This window comes from Bufo bufo, chromosome 6 (genome assembly GCF_905171765.1).
Source record: "Bufo bufo chromosome 6, aBufBuf1.1, whole genome shotgun sequence".
Lineage (NCBI taxonomy): Eukaryota > Metazoa > Chordata > Amphibia > Anura > Bufonidae > Bufo > Bufo bufo.
This window is the reverse complement of record NC_053394.1, coordinates 95,815,794-95,836,862: the sequence shown is the minus strand read 5'-3', so window position 1 is coordinate 95,836,862 and position 21,069 is coordinate 95,815,794. Positions and strand designations below refer to the sequence as shown.

General features: G+C 43.3%; 1 protein-coding gene across 8 annotated transcripts in view; it reads left to right on the top strand.

Annotated features, from left to right (window-relative positions):
- The window catches only part of ANK3 (ankyrin 3), a 753,651-nt gene that overhangs the window by 508,019 nt on the left and 224,563 nt on the right, over positions 1–21,069 (top strand). For 5 of the 8 annotated variants that reach the window (XM_040437293.1, XM_040437301.1, XM_040437297.1 and 2 more), the window contains 3 exons: positions 5,440–5,538; positions 6,702–6,887; positions 13,146–13,244. In XM_040437293.1, the coding sequence (XP_040293227.1) occupies positions 5,440–5,538; positions 6,702–6,887; positions 13,146–13,244 (384 nt within the window). Of the gene's footprint in view, positions 1–5,439; positions 5,539–6,701; positions 6,888–10,374; positions 10,399–13,145; positions 13,245–21,069 lie in introns of all 8 variants that reach the window. The other 3 variants (XM_040437300.1, XM_040437296.1, XM_040437294.1) reach the window with 1 other exon arrangement.

The following is a 21,069-nucleotide window of genomic DNA, read 5'->3' as shown; positions in this document are numbered from 1 at the left end:
GTGGACGGAACTGGCAGCACAAGTGAATGGGATCTGAGCTGTAGCGGAGCGTTCTGGTGCTTGTAGCTACTCACAACAGCTTATTGGTGGGGGTGAGGAGCGTCAGAACCCACCAATTTGATATTAATGACCTATCCTGAGGATAGGCCATTAATATCTAAATCTTGGAAAACCCCTTTAATCTGTGACAGATCCTGGAAGTGTTCACTTTTGCTGCATAAGGTTCTACACAGCTCCACACTCCATTATAGTAAGTAGGGACTAAGCCGATCCCCTTCCCCCAAACTTCTGGTTTTGCGATGTCATGCTGGTGCACACAGTTAGTCCACAGCCAAAGATGTGGAGGCAGAGAGTAAAGGGTTCCTGTCTGCCTGCCTGCAAGATTTCAGCAAAACTGCTTGCTGTTGCAGCTTGTTGACAGTCTTGCAGGTATATCTAAGCAGGGGCGTAGCTATAGGGGGTGCAGAGGTATCAGTCGCTACCGGGCCCAGGATCCTGAGGGAACCCAAAGACCCTTGTGCCACATGAGAAGACACTGGTATTATAGAAAGTGCATGCTGGGAGGGCTCTCTCATAGATTCTGTAGTGGGGCCCAAAATCTTCAAGTTACACCACTGGCTGGAGGGAAGGGGCTAGGTCAAGAAATTGTCATGGGGGCTAAGGGGTGCCATTTCAATTTTTTGCTTAGGCAGCACGAAGACTATGTACTCCCCTGCCCCTGGCCACAAAGCACTCGGGGAAGGGGGCTTAAGCTGAACTCTTGCACCAGGGCCCCTGAGCCATTAGCTACGCCCCTGTATCTAAGATGAATATTTTATATACAGTACAGACCAAAAGTTTGGACACACCTTCTCAATCAAAGAGTTTTCTTTATTTTCATGACTATGAAGGCATCAAAACTATGAATTAACACATGTGGAATTATATACATAACAAACAAGTGTGAAACAACTGAAAATATGTCTTCAAAGTAGCCACCTTTTGCTTTGATTACTGCTTTGCACACTCTTGGCATTCTCTTGATGAGCTTCAAGAGGTAGTCCCCTGAAATGGTCTTCCAACAGTCTTGAAGGAGTTCCCAGAGATGCTTAGAACTTGTTGGCCCTTTTGCCTTCACTCTGCGGTCCAGCTCACCCCAAACCATCCCATGGGTTCAGGTCCGGTGACTGTGGAGGCCAGGTCATCTGGCGCAGCACCCCATCACTCTCCTTCATGGTCAAATAGCCCTTACTTTCAAAGTTTTCCCAATTTTTCGGCTGACTGACTGACCTTCATTTCTTAAAGTAATGATGGCCACTCGTTTTTCTTTACTTAGCTGCTTTTTTCTTGCCATAATACAAATTCTAACAGTCTATTCAGTAGGACTATCAGCTGTGTATCCACCTGACTTCTCCTCAACGTCACTGATGGTCCCAACCCCATTTATAAGGCAAGAAATCCCACTTATTAAACCTGACAGGGCACACCTGTGAAGTGAAAACCATTTCAGGGGACTACCTCTTGAAGCTCATCAAGAGAATGCCAAGAGTGTGCAAAGCAGTAATCAAAGCAAAAGGTGGCTACTTTGAAGAACCTAGAATATGACATATTTTCAGTTGTTTCACACTTGTTTGTTATGTATATAATTCCACATGTGTTAATTCATAGTTTTGATGCCTTCATAGTCATGAAAATAAAGAAAACGCTTTGAATGAGAAGGTGTGTCCAAACTTTTGGTCTGTACTGTATGTATATAGAGGTGTAGTGTCCCTTTAGTTTTTTTTTTTACTGATGACCTATTCTCAGGATAGGTCATCAGTATCTGATTAGTGGGGGTCCGACACACATGACCCCCAGTGATCAGTTGTTTGAGAAGGTACCAGCACTTGCAGTAGCGCTGCGGCCTTCTCTCAGCTTTTTGTAGTCCAGTGACATCATGTTCATCGGTCATATGGCTTAGGCGCATCTCAGTCCTATTGAAGTGAATAGGGCTGAGCTGTGATACCAAGTACAACTGCCATACAATGTACAAAGCCGTGCTTGGTGAGCTGAGAGAAGGCCGTGGCGCTACTGTGAGCTACATTGCCTTCTCAAACAGCTAAGGATAGGTCATCAGTAACAAAAGAAAAAGGCCGAAAACCCCTTTAAGATCTGCTTCTCCTTTTATAGATGTATAGGAGATATGGATTTCCAGAATCTTGTGTTCATTGGGTAATGATCGATAAACAGTTTTTCCCATATTTAAAGCTGTACAAAACCTTCATCCTGTGGGCCTTTTTGGTGAGTGATGTAGTGAATGTGGGTAATCTGGACACCATCTGCCCAATCTGAGCCAATGTGAGGTAATGGCTTCTCCTAACAATCTATGAAACGCATTCCTGGCTAATCTCTCCGTTGTAACCGTACATCAGGGCTCTTACAGGAATTTTCCACAGTATTCCCCTTAATCCTATTTTAATCACAGAGGCAAGAACCAAGCGCAGAACATGTCAGGAACATGTCAGTGTCACTTGGAAAAGATTAAGCTGTGCCCTAAGCTCTGACTTTAGATCCCAGTGTGGTATGGCATAAAATGACATGACGTACAGTATATGTATCCTGTAGTATGTTTTTGACTCTTAGATTTTCAGATGTCTTCTATAACTGCATGATTTATCTTACTCATTGTTTATATAGTGAAATAGAAAATCTGGTCTGCATAATAGGGTGGGCTTCTCAGTGGTCTTTTTGAAAGGTTTTAGAACTGGAAATTTCTTAAAACATGCATCTTGATGTGCTGCTAAGGTGACCGACCAGACATGAAGCAAAAGACGATGACAGTTGTTTTATACTTTAAGGCCTCATGTACATGACTTTATCAATTTTAGTCCGCAAACCAGGGGTGTTGCTAGGGTCTGAAGACATTCGGGGCACGAGCCTACATGAAGCCACGCCCCCACCTCATAAAGCCACGCCCTTATCGCCACCGGTGGGGGGGGGCCTTCACAGTAGTTATTAACTCCTTTCAGCAGTCCCCCCTTCAGTGAATGGGGGACTGCTGAAAGGGGTTAATAACTACAGTGAAGGGCCTAGCCGCCTGGGCAACCCCACAGATCATCCTAGCCTATGGTCAGCCTAATTTAAAATTAAGCAAACCCCTCAACTATAAACCAATCACAGAACTTGGAACCCATCAACCCCCCTTGTACTTGTTGCGCTACTTGCAGGCTGCGTAGGCATGAGTTCAGAAATTCATCCACTTCGGTCCGCAATTCTGTTCTGCGGCGTGTGATCCCGCGAGAACCGTGACCTCCCGCGGCGAATCTCGCGGAATCACGCACCGCTGAACAGAATTGCGGACCGAAGTGACTGAAGTTCTGAGCTCATGCCCGCGCAGCCTGCAAGTAGCAGAACAAGTACAAGGGGGGCTGGGGGATGACTGTGGGATTGCCCAGGCTAGGAATAGCCTAATAAAAAAAACTAAAAAAATTCCCACCAGCATAAACATTCAGGGCACTGGACAAAACATCCGGGGCTCCAGCCACAAATGTTTTGACCTAACGACGCCCCTGCCGCAAACCAAAGATCTGCAAAACACGGATACCCGCCGCACCTCCCATATCGCGTGTACGGCACTATTGTACAAATGCCTGTACACATCTGCAATATGGACAAGAATAGAACATGTTCTATCCTTTTTGCTGAGCCGTGGAACGGATATACGGATGGATTCTTTGTGGCCCCATTGAAATTAATGGGTCTGCATCTGATCTGCAAAAAATCTGGATCAGGTGCGGACAAAAAATATGGTCATATGCATGAGCCCAAAATGTCCTTAAATGGTTGCATCCACAGTCAAAGGGGTTATACCATGCATAATGTAAAAAATTAAAAACATACATCATCTACTACATGACAATGTCTTTCTAACAAAGCTAGAACCAGCTCTGTACCTCACAAGGATCCAGTGATCTCCCCACTCATCACTACAATTGCTCTGCTAGATGCTAGCTGCTCAGGTAGCGTGTTCTTTCTGCTGCAGGTCTCTCTCCCTATCAGTGGCGTAGCTAGAAATGACTGGGCCCCACAGCAAACTATTTTGCAACCCCTTCCTTTCATGCCGCCCCCATTCCTGTGGCTAGTAAAGATCGCTCTCTCAGACCAGGCTCGGCAGCTGTTCCATCCGTTTTCTACACTGTCTATACTGTCACTGTATATAATTTCATTGTGTAATACTGTTGAGGGGGCCCTGACAAAATCTTTTAGTCCTCCTCTTTCTGGATGGGCCCCTTCTGGGTCAGGGCCCCAAAGCAGCCGCTTCCCCTATAGTTACGCCCCTGCTCCCTATCACAACTCAGTGGGCATGTCCTTTCTCAGGGGTTATGTTCTTCCTGCTGCTGCTGTCTCCCTGTAACTGTCACAGCTGCTTACATGCAGCGATCTCCTCCAGAGCATGGGGAGGAGCGATCACTAATGCCATCGCTCTTCCTCATAAAGACTCAGTGTTTGCCGGCAGGAGATCATGTTTACACAGCAGGATCTGGCGGTAAACGATCACTTTTACGTGCACACGAACGATTGGATTACCTGACGAATGAGCGTTTTGCTTGGTCATCGGGTAATCGGGGGTACATGTACACCGCCCAATCATCGCTAATAAGTGTTACTATGAACGCTCGTTAGCAATAATCTCTGCGATTCTTGGCCCATGTAAGGGCCCTTAAGTTGTCACCTGGTTACTCACAATTAATATAAACGTAATGTAGTATATTATCGTTCGTATACCATCAGCTCTACTGACTTCTTCTTCTATTTGAACCATGGGATGACAGCTGTCAAGCAGGGTTGCCAACCGTCTAGAAATTTTTGGACAGTCTGTAAAAATAGCCGTGCTGTGAACAAACATAAACATGTCAGTGATTTTTTTAAGGCTGATGGTACTTGACTAGATTATTTTGGTGGTAATTATCATCATTTTACAGCTCATGGTAAATGCTGGTAATGAGTTCTTATCAGTATTCTGAGCTATAGACATGTATTACCTATAATCTCTATCAATTATTATTGTTTTTCCAATTTATCCATCAAATTTTTGGGATGTCCATGGTTTTGGCATAAGTTGTGCAGAAAAAATAAAAAGTCTGTCAACCTGTAGGACAACGTTCCACAACCTAACCAGGATTTGCCCAGGAGACAAAGGCAGTAGGGATGAAAATATGAATTCAGCCCCAGAGGCTCCACATGGTTGCAAAGCTGTCAACTAATTCTTAGCCAGAATATAGAATTATAGAATGCTTTACCAGCCCCTACACAACGTTTCTTTGAGGTGCGAAGGGAAAGATTTTTTTATGAATTCCCTAATGGTAAAAAAAAAAGGGGCATATCTACATCCAAGAGATGCAATTGCATTGTAGAGTACAATACACAATAGCATAGAGCAAAATACAAAGTATTCATTTTGTATGATTATTTTTCTTTTAGAATGGCTTCACTCCGCTGTATATGGCAGCACAGGAGAACCACTTGGACGTTGTAAAATTTTTGCTAGACAATGGAGCAAGTCAAAGTCTTGCGACGGAGGTAAGAGTTGTACTTGGACAAATTGTTCCTGAATGGGCTTTTTAATGCCATGGTAAGATGATATCCTGATTCAAAGTCCCTGTGACATCAGAAAACATACTGTACACAATGTATCGTCTAGTTTTACTGTTTATGGACGTGGTTGTATAATATTTAAAGTGGTATTCCAGCTTATTCATAATAATGACCTTTCCTTTCGGTCAAGTAAATGGAAACCGAGCTGCAGTATATTGGCATGACCATGGACAGAGCCTTCTGCTTCAAGCTTCATCCACTGTTTAGTTTTCAGTGCTGATGGATGCCCGAAAAAGATTGGTGAGGATCTGCAGGATAGGTCATCAGTAGAAGAGAGCTGGAATGTCCTTTAAGAACTTCTTTTTAAAAATGATGACCTGGACATTCATCTTTATAATACTGCTTACTGCCATCTTAGCAGCTTACATTATATTTTTGTTTAGGTTTAGCCGGTATACCAGGAAAGCTTCTGATATAAAGGTTAAATGTGTCCATATGCCTCCATTGGCCTGATGATGGCCAAAACATTGTGCTTTTAGCCTACATCTGGCTGGCATATGTCAGTATAACACAAAAGAGAAGGTTTGGAAAAGCATCGTAGAATACACATATATAAAAAGGACACTATGAGTGTTGTCACAGCCTCAGTCAGACACATACATCCTCGGCCAAGCTTCAGTGACCTAACTGTCCCTATATGGACAGTTATGGCTCTGGAGCTTCCCCGAGCCACATGAAGACATAAAAAGCACCCATGTCCCAGACTGGGCAGTCAAAGAACAGGAACACAACAGTTGCCAACTGCATTTTTAACTGTTCTTTTACTAGTTTCCATGGCTGCTCTACATTTAGCTGGATCAGCAACAGTGCAAGCCACCTCAGGTGACTGCAGTGACATTTCCATAGATGAAGGGCTATAAATGAATATGTATGCCATAATATATTAGGTATTGCCTGACTAATAAACTATGATAGGTAGCAAGTATACAAGTATTGTAGGAACCACCACAATTAGTTACGTTTCTTCCCTAGGTTAAGTTATACTCTCTACCCTAGCTACCCCTGCTTTACATGAAGGACATCTTCAGTGTCTATGGCTGTAGGGTTTTTTTCTTCTTAATTTGGAATGAACTTGTTTTCTTCCTCAGGATGGGTTCACACCTCTGGCAGTTGCCCTTCAACAAGGCCATGACCAAGTGGTTTCTCTTCTTCTTGAAAATGACACAAAAGGAAAAGTCCGACTGCCGGCTTTACACATTGCTGCCCGGAAGGACGACACGAAAGCAGCAGCTCTTCTCTTGCAGAATGACCACAATGCTGACGTGGAATCCAAGGTTTGTTGTATTAACGTGGTTTTCAGAGACGCAATAGTGTGCATGTTATAATACAGTCAGATATCTTCCAGCAAAGCATCTCCCAAAGAAGCATTGCAAGCCCTTCCTTCTATTAATCTCCATCGCTTCCACCCAACATACAATTTGGTTTACTTAGTCTTTCTGTTCTAAAAGTTTCTGGGCACAATTTTAAGTTGCCAGTTAAGTTGATTTCTTATTATCTACTTTTAGTTTGTGCAGTGCATGTGCCAACTCAATCTGCTCACGTCAGCACCTCTCAGATGCAAAAACTGTATTAGAGGACACACACACATATTTGGAAAAGCGCGTGGTATCTGACATACAGTACAGACCAAAAGTTTGGACACACCTTCTCATTCAAAGAGTTTTCTTTCTTTTCATGACCATGAAAATTGTAGATTCACACTGAAGGCATCAAACTATGAATTAACACATGTGGAATTATATACATAACAAACAAGTGTGAAACAACTGAAACGATGTCATATTCTAGGTTCTTCAAAGTAGGCACCTTTTGCTTTGATTACTGCTTTGCACACTCTTGGCATTCTCTTGATGAGCTTCAAGAGGTAGTCCCCTGAAATGGTTTTCACTTCACAGGTGTGCCCAGTCAGGTTTAATAAGTGGGATTTCTTGCCTTAAAAATGGGGTTGGGACCATCAGTTGCGTTGAGGAGAAGTCAGGTGGATACACAGCTGATAGTCCTACTGAATAGACTGTTAGAATTTGTATTATGGCAAGAAAAAAGCAGCTAAATAAAGAAAAACTAGTGGCCATCATTACTTCAAGAAATGAAGGTCAGTCAGTCAGCCGAAAAATTGGGAAAACTTTGAAAGTAAGGGCTATTTTACCATGAAGGAGAGTGATGGGGTGCTGCGCCAGATGACCTGGCCTCCACAGTCACTGGACCTGAACCCAATCGAGATGGTTTGGGGTGAGCTGGACCGCAGAGTGAAGGCAAAAGGGCCAACAAGTGCTAAGCATCTCTGGGAACTTCTTCAAGAGTGTTGGAAGACCATTTCAGGGGACTACCTCTTGAAGCTCATCAATAGAATGCCAAGAGCATGCAAAGCAGTAATCAAAGCAAAAGGTGGCTACTTTGAAGAACCTAGAATATGACATATTTTCAGTTGTTTCACACTTGTTTGTTATGTATATAATTCCACATGTGTTAATTCATAGTTTTGATGCCTTCATAGTCATGAAAATAAAGAAAACTCTTTGAATGAGAAGGTGTGTCCAAACTTTTGGTCTGTACTGTACAGTAGTATGACAGACATGGTGAACAACTATAGTGGAAATATCATAAAACCTAAGCCAACTACAGGCACACTGAACTAGCAGAAACATATATTTGTATGGCACGTGGGTCTTTTATGGATGGGCACAGCAGCTGGTATTATCTATAGAGATATTCTGAATATTGCACATTTGTACAATTTACCCAGTGGATGAACCTATCTTGCGGTAGTATTGGCACACATCAGTAACCCTAACCTGTAGATGACCTAAGCCTATAAAAGTGCCAGACTATACCACATGCAATTCACATAATGGTTTGAAGAAGCTCCACCAGCATAGCACATCAGTGTTTCCTCCTTGGTTTTAAAGAGCACCTGTCAGCAGGATCAACCCCATTAAACCAAGCATACTGCCCAATAGGGTTGATCCTGGTGATTGCTGGATCCGGCAATCTGTATGCAAACGGATACCATTTGTAGACGGATCCAGATGCAGATCTGTCTCACAAATGCATTGCAATACCGGATCCGTCTCTCCAGTTGTCATCCAGAAAAACGGATCCGGTATTTATCTTTTTCACATTTTTAAAGGTCTGCGTACGCGCAGACCGCAAAACCGGATCCGTTTTTCGGAACACTTGGGGCCAGATCCAGGATTAATGCATTTCAATATAAAAAAGGCCGGATCCGCCATTCCAGCAAGTGTTCCGGGAATTTTGGACGGAGAAAATACTGCAGCATGCTGCGGTATTTTCTCCGTCCAAAAACCGTACAGTGACTGAACTAAAGACATCCTGATGCATCCTGAACGGATTGCTTTCCATTCGGAATGCATTAGGATAAAACTGATCAGTTTTTTTCCGGTATTGAGTCCCTAGGACGGAACTCAATACCGGAAAAGTTTAAAGCAAATGGGAAAGTACCCTTATGAAAATGGGTTGTGTCATTCCAGAGAAAAAAAAAGACTTCAGTTGAGGCTTCAGTGAAATGAGGGCCTAGCCCCTCCGCGCATCTCAGCGCCTCCACTTTTCAGTGCTGCCGACACCCCTCGGTAGACTGAAGCTCATTTGCTTAAAAAATACAATCCATTTTCTCAGGAAGGTTGTAACCGATTTTCACAAGACAGATACTGTTCTCAATTAGCAAGATCGACCTTACCAGGCAGTATGTCTTTTAGAATTGGGTTGGTCCTGCTGACAGGTGCTCTTTGATCATGAAGGATTCCATAAACATATGGTTCTTTAAAAAGGGTAAATTTATGGCAGCGTAGAGCCACTGGGTTATAGGACGGGCAAAGAAAGGAAAGGCCCCAGAACAGTTCATTTTGGGGGCGCACGTGACTTTGATGCAGAGGTCAGCAATCTCAGGCACTCTAGTTGTTGTTTTAACTACAACTCCCAGCATGCGCTATTCACTTTCATTGTTGTTTTGAGAATTGCCGAGCAAGTGTGCATGCTGGGAGTTGTACTTTCACAACAGCTGGAGTGTTAGAGATTGTTGAGCCCTTCTCTGCAGCATCAAATGAAATTAACCTGGTTATTTAGGGAAGTATTGTGACACTGTATAGCAGCATTGTATGCGCTATATGGCAGTCCTATTAGGACATTGTACAGTGCTGTTATTTGTGCACTGGATGGTAGTTGTTTGTAATCCATTACTATACTGTAGTAATAGTTTTCACCTTTTCCCTGTAACCAGTTTTTTTTTAAAGTTATTCTTAATTAAAGGGAAACCTCCACACATACTCCATTGGTGAGACAGGAGCCAGCATTACCTTCTGGATGTCCAAGAAAAATCTAGAACTTTTTGTGTAGACGACCTCAGTGTCTGTCGACTCCAAGCCTAATGCAGGTTCAGCTTTGTGTTAAGGGGCCACCTTAGTTTCGTACCATCTTAAATGACCCGTTTTGTGCTTAGCACCTTTGCCCTTAGATAATAAATCAATCTGTAAATTACAGTTTTGATACCATAGGGACACGCTAATCTAGTATAGCATAACACCCTAGTAGTATCACCCCATAGCAGGTTCTGTCTAACCTGCATGATAAGGCCTGCAGAATTACTTGCTAACATGCATCTTTAAGATGTAACGCCTCTTCTGTGCCTGCCTTGTGATCACCCCACACCCCATACTATGATCATCAAGTCATTGTCATCCATATCATCACTGGTGGACTAACCATTCATTCTTTTCCCCTTCTGTGCTTCCCAATGTGTAAACATAGGTGATGGTGAATAGGACAACAGAGGTATATATATGTACACGCAGTCACTTGCTCATACTCTAGCACTGCCGCTGCTTTCTCCTTATCTTCTTTGTGTTGCCTCCTATGTAGTATTGATTTGCTTTAGACTATAAGGTAGCATGTGCAATAGGAGGCAATACTGTAAACTGGGCTGTCTGCAGTAAAGAACGAGAACGGAACGATAAATTCTCGGAATGTCACATAACGCTGGTGACGTCCTCGTAAATATTTGATTGGCTTGGTCCCAAGCTGGAGACAGTCCTGACACACTGCTTCCTAGACTGTTTTTTCTATTAGGCTTTTCTGCATGACACTTGCACTTACCTGGTGTCAGCAAACCAGTGATCTCTACCAGACTTTGGCAGAACCTCACTTATAAAGCCCTTTACCGGCTAGCATGGCTGAAATGTTTGCTACCTCTTTTTACGAATTGCATCTAGTTTATAAGAGACATTGTTTGAAGGATGAATTGAAGGCTGATTGCATGGTGTTAGTCTGAAGTTCCTGGTAAATGGACAATGCTACAATGACATGTCTAGATGGTCACCACGGATGTGAGGAGCACAACTTGGAGGCCACCAATGTGAGGATATGCTAAGGGTAGGGCCACATGGTCAGGTTTCTTCACGCAGTTTTGGAACCCAAAATCAGGAGCGGATTATAAAAGGAGAGAAAGTATAAAAGATAGATCGGAATTCTCTTTTTTTAATTAAATCCTCGTTTTGACTTCCAAAATTGAATTCAGGAACCTGACCCCAAAGAAGAACATAGAGGGAACATGACACATAATATGTTAAAATTCAGTCACCTGGTGATGATCTCTGAGATCATGGCCCATCAATAGATGTACAATGTATGTATCTCATCCATATAGACAAGCACACCATATGTGACCATCATGTTACATATATGGGTTGTTAAGTAGACTACATAGTCATGCTCCAGTATGTAAAATAGCAGCATTGTTGCTATTAAATGTAAATGAGGGATCACTACACACATAAGTAATTGTTATCCTGACATATGGTTTCCACCTCCGGGAGCCACACATATCTTCTGAGTGGTGGTCCCACTTATCTGCTTTCTAAACTCCCATAGGAGTGAATGGTCACCAGGTGGGACAAGTGATCCACATCTTTAGACCCAAAGTGATCTGATATTTGTATATTATTTATTATATACTGTGGATATGCCATACATCTCTACAGTAGGAATACCCAGATATAGGCAGATTAGGCAGATATATATGTATATTCCCACTTTGTTAAGCCTGAGGTTTTCTTCTGCTGGATCTTTGGAGTCTGAGCTTGGACCTATTAGAGGATCCTTTAAGACTCTGGTGGGCCAATCCGACCCTCTGTGATCAGAAAATGCAGCAAAAACCTTAATCTGAGTCCCAACTAAAAGATTACTAAAAGATTACGGTGATTTATATACAGTATACTGTCCGATGCTCATCAACCTCCAATCATCCCAAAGAGAATGAATGGAGCAGCCTGCTTGACCTGTTGTTCCATTTAGACAGGGGAACAGGACTCCCAGTGTTGAGATTGTAGGGGTCCCAGTGGTTAGACAGATGTGGTAATTATTCCCTATTCTGTGGATAACTATTAAACTTGGCACAATCCCTTAAAGGCTATGAACACCTTTGGGGGCAATTTTTCTATTATTGCATTATACTCATTTTGAGCAAAAAATCATTTTTTAATTGGTCTTTGGATTCATTTGGATTCCTTTTCTCTGAACATGGCTGATTTATCTAGTAGCAGGATTTGTATTTTCTCCGGGCTCCTTATCTCTGCTCTCTGCCCTTATAAACACCCATTAAAGCTCAATCATTATCTTACTGATAAGGTTGTGGTTTAAATACGATTTTATGACCTCTTAGTAATGTAGAGATAAGGTTTATTACAAAGTGAAAGTGAAAGTACCATTCACACAGCTAGAAAAACTGTTTACCCTTTGTGACAAAACTGCTCAATATTTTTTTTTAATAAAGACCAATTCAAAAAAAGATTTTTAGCCCAAAATGAGTAAAATGCAATAATAATAAAAATTTTCCCTCAAAGGTATACATAACCATTAAGTAACCTATTACACTGTGCTTCCATTTAGCTTTATACAATACACTAATACCATGTCATCCGTTAATCTAGTACTATGCAATACATAAACTAGTACTATGTAGTACAATAATCTAGTACTATGTGATAGAATAATCTAGTACAACCTAATACAATAATCTAGTTCTATGTAATAGAATAATCAATAACTATGTAATCCAATAATCTAGTTCTATGGGATAGGGATAGGATAAACTAGTACTATGTAATACAATAATCTAGAACTTTGTGATAGAATAATGTAGTGTGTGTGATCCAATAATCCAGAACTATGGGACAAAATAATCTAAAACTGTGTAATCCAATAATCTAGAACTTTGTGATAGAATAATGTAGTGCTGTGTAATCCAATAATCTAGAACTATGTGATAAAATAAGCTAGTATTATGCAGTACAATAAACTAATAATAAGTAGTCGTATGCTGGACTTGAGAAGAATAACAGATAAACTGCCAGTAATGAGTCAAATGCAGCAGATTAGAGACTATTGATCAGGACACTGTTAAAGTTTCGTGTGTGTCAGGTTTTGGATGTTATTGCCTTTGCTTATGATATTGCTTATATGAATTCCATCCCTAAAATTGCCCTATCCATAAAATTCACATTGCTCTTGTTTGGTCTTTCCAGAGTGGCTTCACACCCCTCCACATAGCCGCACATTACGGGAACATTAATGTGGCAACTTTGCTCATAAGCCGGGGAGCAGCTGTGGACTTCACTGCCAGAGTAAGTCAATAATCAAGTACCAAATTAATGATAAATTACTATATGGTTCATGAAACATAAGTTCACAATTGTGATTCCCATATGATTTTGTTGCTGTACTGTGTTTTCCTTCCTATACTTTTATATCTTCATTGAGTACTCCAATCTAAGGGTGTAGATATGATGGAGACAGATAAGGGTAAGTTCTGTTGGGTTCTGTTCCCATGGAGCCACTGGACCTTGTTTAAACTGACCCTACATATTAATGTTTAGCCATCTAATGTGTATCATGTGTCCCAACTTTCCTCCAATGGCAGAAATCAGGTGAAAGAAGGATCAGGATATTGGATTTCAACATGCTCAATCCTCTTGTTCAGAGAAGAGATAAGTCGCTGCCATTCTGAACACGTGTATGGTTAGCTCGACCATATGTATTAGGGGTCGGGAGGGCTGCTATCTAAAGTGCGTGTCCAGCTTTGGGTCTAGTAATGACTGATGATATCAGATAACATAAACCATTTACATAAAATAATCAGAGTCAAATATAGCATTAACTAAGTTTTGTTAAAGTCATGAGGTAGTTATGCTTCATCCTTTACTTCCTTGATATTAACCTAGAAAAAAAAGGCAGAAAAAATGAAAAAAAAATCATCTGACACTGATACATCTGATGGCGGCTTCTAGGCTTGCTGTAACACTGGTCTTCTTACTTTTTTGGAGAATGCAAAAAAAAATTAAAAATCCCTAGAATCCATAGACCTTCAAGTTGTACTCTTCTATTAATGGTTAGGGGTGTTGTAAGATACCACAGCCACCGCATGGCCGAGCTGTGGCCAAAATGTGACCGTGATGTGGTCAGAAGTCGCAGGTCTGTGCGGCTGAGTAATGAAATGAATACTGCTGCTGCATGGCCATTAACAAATGGTAAGCAAGACTCCAGTGGACAAAATACAGTAATGCAAAAATTGGATCACTGAGCAGTGGGAAAACACGGCCTAGTCAGAAGAATCCAGATACTGATGGGAGGACCAGAGTCTGGCATAAGCAGCACAAGTCATTAAATCCTTCCTGTCAGGTTCAGGCAGGTGGAGTAATGGTATAGGGGATGTTTTCTTGGCTCACCCTGGGTCCTCTGATACCCGTGGATGGACATTTGGACAGTAGGACTTACCTAAGCGTTGTGTCTGAATCGACTGACCCTAAAAGTTTATGTTTTACACAGTGCACACTGAGTCCGCCCACTTTTCTCACCACTTGTAAAAGGAATGAGACAAGTGAAAGTCGCAAATTATGGTGCAATTACAGCATGTGCCATAATTTGTGGCTTTTTCTACGCCACAATAGTGGCAATTCATAAATACTTTAGTAAATGCTTCTCATTGACTTCTATAGGAGAGTTTTCTAGACATGCTCTGTGACCTGGTCATTGTGCGGGGAAGGGGAGGAGATGAGTGGTGACCAGTGGTGTATCTACGTTTTGTGCTGCCCTAGGCGAGACTAAACTCGGGCACCCCACTAAAACAAATTTGACCCACCCCTTCCTGTCAAGGCCAAACCCCTTCCTCTGTAAACCCCACCCCTTCCTCTTTAGGCTTCACCCTTTGCACCACGTTGTGCAACACTGGACTAGGAAGCAAAGCACCTCGGATGAGTGGCCACTAGAAGTATTCATAGACAGTAATGTAAATACTGCCTTTTTCCTGAAAAGACAGTGTTTACATTAAAAAGCCTGCAGAGACATGATATAGACACCAGAACTACTACGTTTAGCTGTTGTGGTTCTGGTGATTATAGTGTACCTTGAATATAGAGAAGAAAAATAATCATCACAAATGTATGTATGAAATAAAATAAAATGTCTATCATCTAAAAGTTACTTTAAAAAAATAAACTATGCACATTCCTAGTTTGACACAAATATTTTGTATTTTGCAGATGTATAAAAAATATATAAAAATCTGTAAAATACAAAGTATGTGTGTCAGAAGTTGCGCTTTTTTAATTTTTAGAATAATGATACAGGCAGCTATTTTATTTAATACATTTGTGCTAATTTCTGTGTTGGTTGGAGGGGGGTTGAGGGGCAGTATTACACAATCTGTATATGTATAAAAAAAATATATAAAGATTGCGTTATACTGCCCCTCATCCCCCCTCCAACAGCACAGAAATTAGCACAAATACATTAAATAAAATGGCTGCATCATTATTCTAAAAATTAAAAAAGCATAACTTCTAACACAAATGTATTTTACAAATTACTTTTTTTTTTTTTAAACAATGTGCAGCTAGAGATAGTACAGTATTAACCCCTCCCTAATTCTTCCCCCTCTAACCACCCAACGGGTCCCAACCCCCTTACCCCATAAAACAACTAAGTAATAGATTTTTAGTGAATTACTGTAATTTAAGTACTTACAGTTTTTGAAGACAGCAGGCTCAGGGATCAGTGCATTGGTGGCCGGGGCCTGGCCTCTGTGTTCACGGTGACCGTGTGCAGGATCCGTTCTGCACTTGGAGGAGATAAGGCTCACCCTAGCGTTGCCATCCCGTGACTCCACCTCCGTGTGACGTCACGACGGCAACGCGCGATCGCAAAAGGCAGGGGAGGTCGGGAGGAAGTCAGGAGGAGGAGGAGGAAGTAAGTCTTTCAACTCCTTCACTATAAGGCGCTGGCGATGCCGCTCGCATAGTGAAGGATCGGATCGGACAAGGGGCAAAAAAAATATTTTGCATATTGTGTAACTATCAGTTAGGGTACTTTCACACTAGCGTTTTTCTTTTCCGGCATAGAGTTCCATCACAGGGGCTCTATACCGGAAAATAACTGATCAGGCATATCCCCATGCATTCTGAATGGAGAGTAATCCGTTCAGTTTGCACCAGGATGTCTTCAGTTCAGTCGTTTTGACTGATCAGGCAAAAGATAAAACCGTAGCATGCTACGGTTTTATCTCCGGCGAAAAAAACCTGAAGACTTGCCTGAATACCGGATGCGGCATTTTTTCCCATAGGAATGTATTAGTGCCGGATCCGGCATTCAAAATACCGGAATGCTGGATCCGTCCTTCCGGCCTGTGCATGCGCAGACTGGTAAAAATGTGAAAAAAGATACAAGACGGATCCGTCTGTCCGCATGACAAGCGGAGGAACGGATCCGTTCTTGCAATGTATTTGTGAGACGGATCCGGATCCGTCTCACAAATGCTTTCAATCACAGCCAGATCGGCGGATCACACTGCCGCAAGTGTGAAAGTAGCCTAAGCAAACAAGGCATTTTGCCGCCACATTGGCAAGTGCCGCCCTAGGCAAATGCCTTGTTTGCCTCGTGATAGATACACCCCTGGTGGTGACCATCACCTATTGTAAATGGTGGATGCTGTGCTATCTGTGTATATAAGTGTTGCCTTTCATTGTCATCTAGTCTGCTATGCTAATGAGATGACTGTTGATCTCTGGTCATTACAGAACAGTACTTTTTCCATAGACGGTGTCCGCTGCAGACAGTGACATTGGCTGCGCTACATCTCCTGTGTATCGTGTGCACATCCAAAAAATATCTGTGACATCCAGTGTACTTTTTCCGTAGACGGTGTCCGCTCTGGACAGTGACATTACCTGGGGTACATCTCCTGTGTAACGTTTCCACATCCAAAATACCTGTGACATTCCCTGTAATTTTATATTAGTCGCTGCTGACATCAGCGACATTATCTGCGGTATATCTCCTGTGTGACGTTTCCACATCCCAAATACCTTTTTTTTTACATTGCGCATACACTTACAAATCCTATGCTACTGTATGTGTGACATACTTTCAAGCATATATAACATTTAATATGAAGAAGGCGAGCAGTAAGGGACAGGGAAGTGGTCGTGATGCTGATGGTGCACGCAGAGGCCGTGGCCCTGGGCGCGTTGAAACTGTGCCTGCTGCCAGAGCACAAGAAAAACAATCATCTACGATACCTAGCTTCATGTCCCAGTTTGCAGGGCAGCATAGGATAACGCTCTCAAAGTTAGACCAGTGGGACCAGGTGGTTGGTTGGATTGCAGAAGATAATGCTTCCAGTCAGTTAAGCACCACCCTGTCTACCACCAAGTCCAGTCTCAGTAGCCAAGAGTCTGGTCAACACAATACTCACCCTGATCCTCCTTCCTCCCACCATGGAGAGTCTTGTCAAACAAGTGATCCCACACTTGGATATTCAGAGGAGCTATTTTCAGCGCCATTCCTTCATTTAGGCCTCTCGACAAGCCCGCTTGAAGAGGGACATGAGATCTTGTGCCCTGATTCACAAACTCTTGAGCATCCACAGTCACAATAAGATGACGGTGGGGAACAGCAATTAGTGTTTCACGAGGTGGATGATGATGATGATGATGATGATGAGACACAGTTGCCAATAAGTCAACGGCAATTAATGTCTCAAGAGGTTTAGAATGAGACACAGTTTTCAATAACTGAGGTTGTTGTTAGGTCAACAAGTCAGGAGGATGAGCATAGTAAGGAATTGGAAGAGGAGGTGGTGGACGATGAAGTCACTGACCCAACCTGGGAAGGTGGCAAGCCGAGCGAGGACAGCATTACAGAGGGGGAGGGATCCCCAGCACCACAACAGGCTGGAAGAGGCAGTGGGGTGGCAAAAGGGAGAAGTCGGGCCACACCAAACAGGCCCGCAACTGTTCCCCGGAGCACACCCTTGCGGAAATCTCCCTTGCCAAAGGGGTAGGTGTTCCGCAGTCTAGCGCTTTTTTGAGGAAAGTGCGGACGACAAAAGAATTGTAATTTGCAACCTGTGACATACAAAAATGAGCTGTGGTGTGAACACTAGCAACCTCACCACCACCAGCATGATACGCCACATGGCATTAAAGCACCGTAATAGGTGTGCCGAATGCCTGGGTCCACAATCTGTGTCTGCGGGTCACACCACTGCTTCTTATTCCCCTGTGTTACGTGCTGGCCAATCCCCTGTCGAAGGCGCAGGCCCAGATGCCTCCCGCCCTGCACCTTCACAAGCATCATCAGCGACCACATCCACTTCCATGTCCCAGCGCAGCGTCCAAATGTCCATAACAGTCATTTGAACGCAAGCGCAAATAATCAACCCATCCACCCACCGGTTATACCACTAAATGCGCAACTTTCCAAATTACTGGCCCTGGAAATGTTGCCATTTAGGCTTGTGGACACTGAGGCCTTCCACGGCCTGATGTCGGTGGCCGTCCCTTGTTATGCAGTCCCCAGCCTTCACTATTCTACACGGTGTGCCGTGCCAACCTTACACCAGCATGTGTCCCGTAACATCACCCATGCCCTGACCAACGCAGTTACTGGGAAGGTTCACTTAACCAATGACACATGGAAAAGTGCTTTCGGCCAGGGATGCTACATTTCCCTGACGGCACACTGGGTGAACGTTGTGGAGGCCGGGAGCGAGTCATACCCTGGGATGGCACAGGTGCTACCCACACCAAGAATTGCAGGCCCTACTTCCATCAGGGTTTCCGCCACCACCTACGTTAGTGGCTCCAACCCCCACTTTTCCTTCTCCGCCTCCTCCTCCACTTCCACCTCAGAATTATCCTCTTGCAGCACCAGTCAGCCATTAGTCGGTAGCTGGAAACAGTGTAGCACTGCAGTGGGGAAGCTTCAACAGGCCGTGCTTAAGCTGATCTGCTTACACCGCCGCAGAGCTGTGGCAGGGGATAAGAGACCAGACTGAGCTGTGGCTCTCGCTACTCAACCTAGAACCAGGCATGGTTCTGTCTGATAATGGCCGTAACTTGGTCTCGGCTTTGGAGCCCGGCAAGCTCACACACATCCCATGCCTAGCCCACGTCTTCAACTTAGTGGTTCAGCGGTTTCTTAAAACCTACTCCAATTTGCCTGAGCTACTGGTGAAGGTGCGCCACGTGTGTGCCCAGTTCTGCAACATTGACAGCTTCCGCCGGTGTGTCAACGCTGCAGCAGCGCTTACAATTGCCAGCTCACCGACTGTTGTGCGACGAGAGCATGTGCTGGAAGTCTAGATAGTGAAGGAGTACGTAGCAGACCGTGTCAGCGTCCTCAATTATCCCTCTGTGCCTTACAACTACTGGGTGTCCAAGCTGGCCACGTGGAACGAACTGGCGCTCTACGCCTTGGAGGTGCTGGCCTGCCCTGCCACCAGCGTTTTGTCAGAGCAGGTATTTAGTGCTGCTGAGGGCATAATAACGGATAAGCGCATCCACCTGTCAACTGAAAATGCTGACCGGTTGACTCTTATAAAAATGAACAAGGCCTGGATTGCCCCTGACTTCTCTACTCCACCAGACAAAAGCGGATGAACATAAAAGCACTTTAAATGTGTTTTTTATAATGTACTGAATTTACTGTATTCCCATGCACCCCTTCCACCACAAAAAAGGGTATATGGTTCAATCTTCCTTTTCTCGTCCTCCTCCTTCTCTTCCATCATATCAACATGCTTATTAGTCTGCCCTCGCTCCTAATGTGGTAGAGGGTCAGCTCACCTGCAGACCCTCGCATGTAATGTTTTAGAGGGTCAGCTCACTAGCAGGTCCTCACCTACAATCTTTTAGAGGGCCAGCTCACCAGCAGGCCCTCACCTACAATCTTTTAGAGAATCAGTTCACCTGCAGGCCCTCTCATGTAATGTTTTAGAGGGTCAGATCACCAGCAGGCCCTCACCTACAATCTTTTAGAGGGTCAGCTCACCTGCAGGCCCTCGCATATAATGTTTTTGAGGGTCAGCTCACCTGCAGGCCCTCACATATAATGTTTTAGAGGGTCAGCTCAACAGCAGGCCCTCGCCCATAATTTTTTCAATGGTTAGCTAAGCATTAAGCACTCGCCCATAATTTTTTCAATGGTCAGCTCAGCAGCAGGCCCTCGCCCCTAATGTTTTAGAGGGTCACCAGCAGGCCTTTGCTCCTAATGTTTTTAAGGGTCACCAGCAGGCCATCAATCATAATTTTTCAAGGGTGTATGATGCCCTCCTTTATGTGTAATAAAGAGTGTATTGGAGTGCCGGTTCCTTGTAATTTTTGAAAGCCCTTTCACTTAGTGCATAGGCTTTATGAGTGTAGGAGTCCCACCACCTGAACAATTGTACCACAATGTGAATGAGGCCCTCCTTTATGTGATATGCAGGTTGTATTAGAGTGCATCTTCCGTGTAATTTTTGGCAGCACTTGCACTTTATATACAAGTAAATATACAGAAAAGAATTTCCTAACAATTTTTGCTCTAAAATCGGTTTTATCTTCGGTTTGGTGCGTATTATTGTCAGTCTGTAAAAGTGGCGTATTACACGGACAGCAGCGACCTGGGAGTCCAAGATGCATCCAGACATCCTCCCCATGCTGTTCCCAAACCATGTCGGTGGTGTTTCCATCGATTTCTGACCTTTCCTTATGAACCAGACACCCTCCCCTCTTCAGAGCAAGGAGTGCCTGGTTTAATGCTTGGGTTCTCCCATTGACTTTCATTGTGCTCATCCCGAGGTGTTCGACCAACAGTAATAATTATATTTCACAGTTCTTTGGTGGTCCAATTGGTCCATTTCTTGAAGGCGACTGACACTTACTGAGTATTTGTATATGATGGTAATGTTCTTTTTTTAAGATTATGTCCAGTATGTTTAAAACTTAAATTTGCTCAAAAATCTATTTTCAACTCGGCAATTACTAATCAAGGCTGCACCACGCTAATAGCGATTGCCAATCATACCTGGTATTCAAGTACCTGCTAATTGTATCTCTGAGACCCCAAAGAAGCAAAATCTGTCGCTGCAATGAAATAATATTCATGTCATGCAACGCTGGAAAAAGTTCCCAA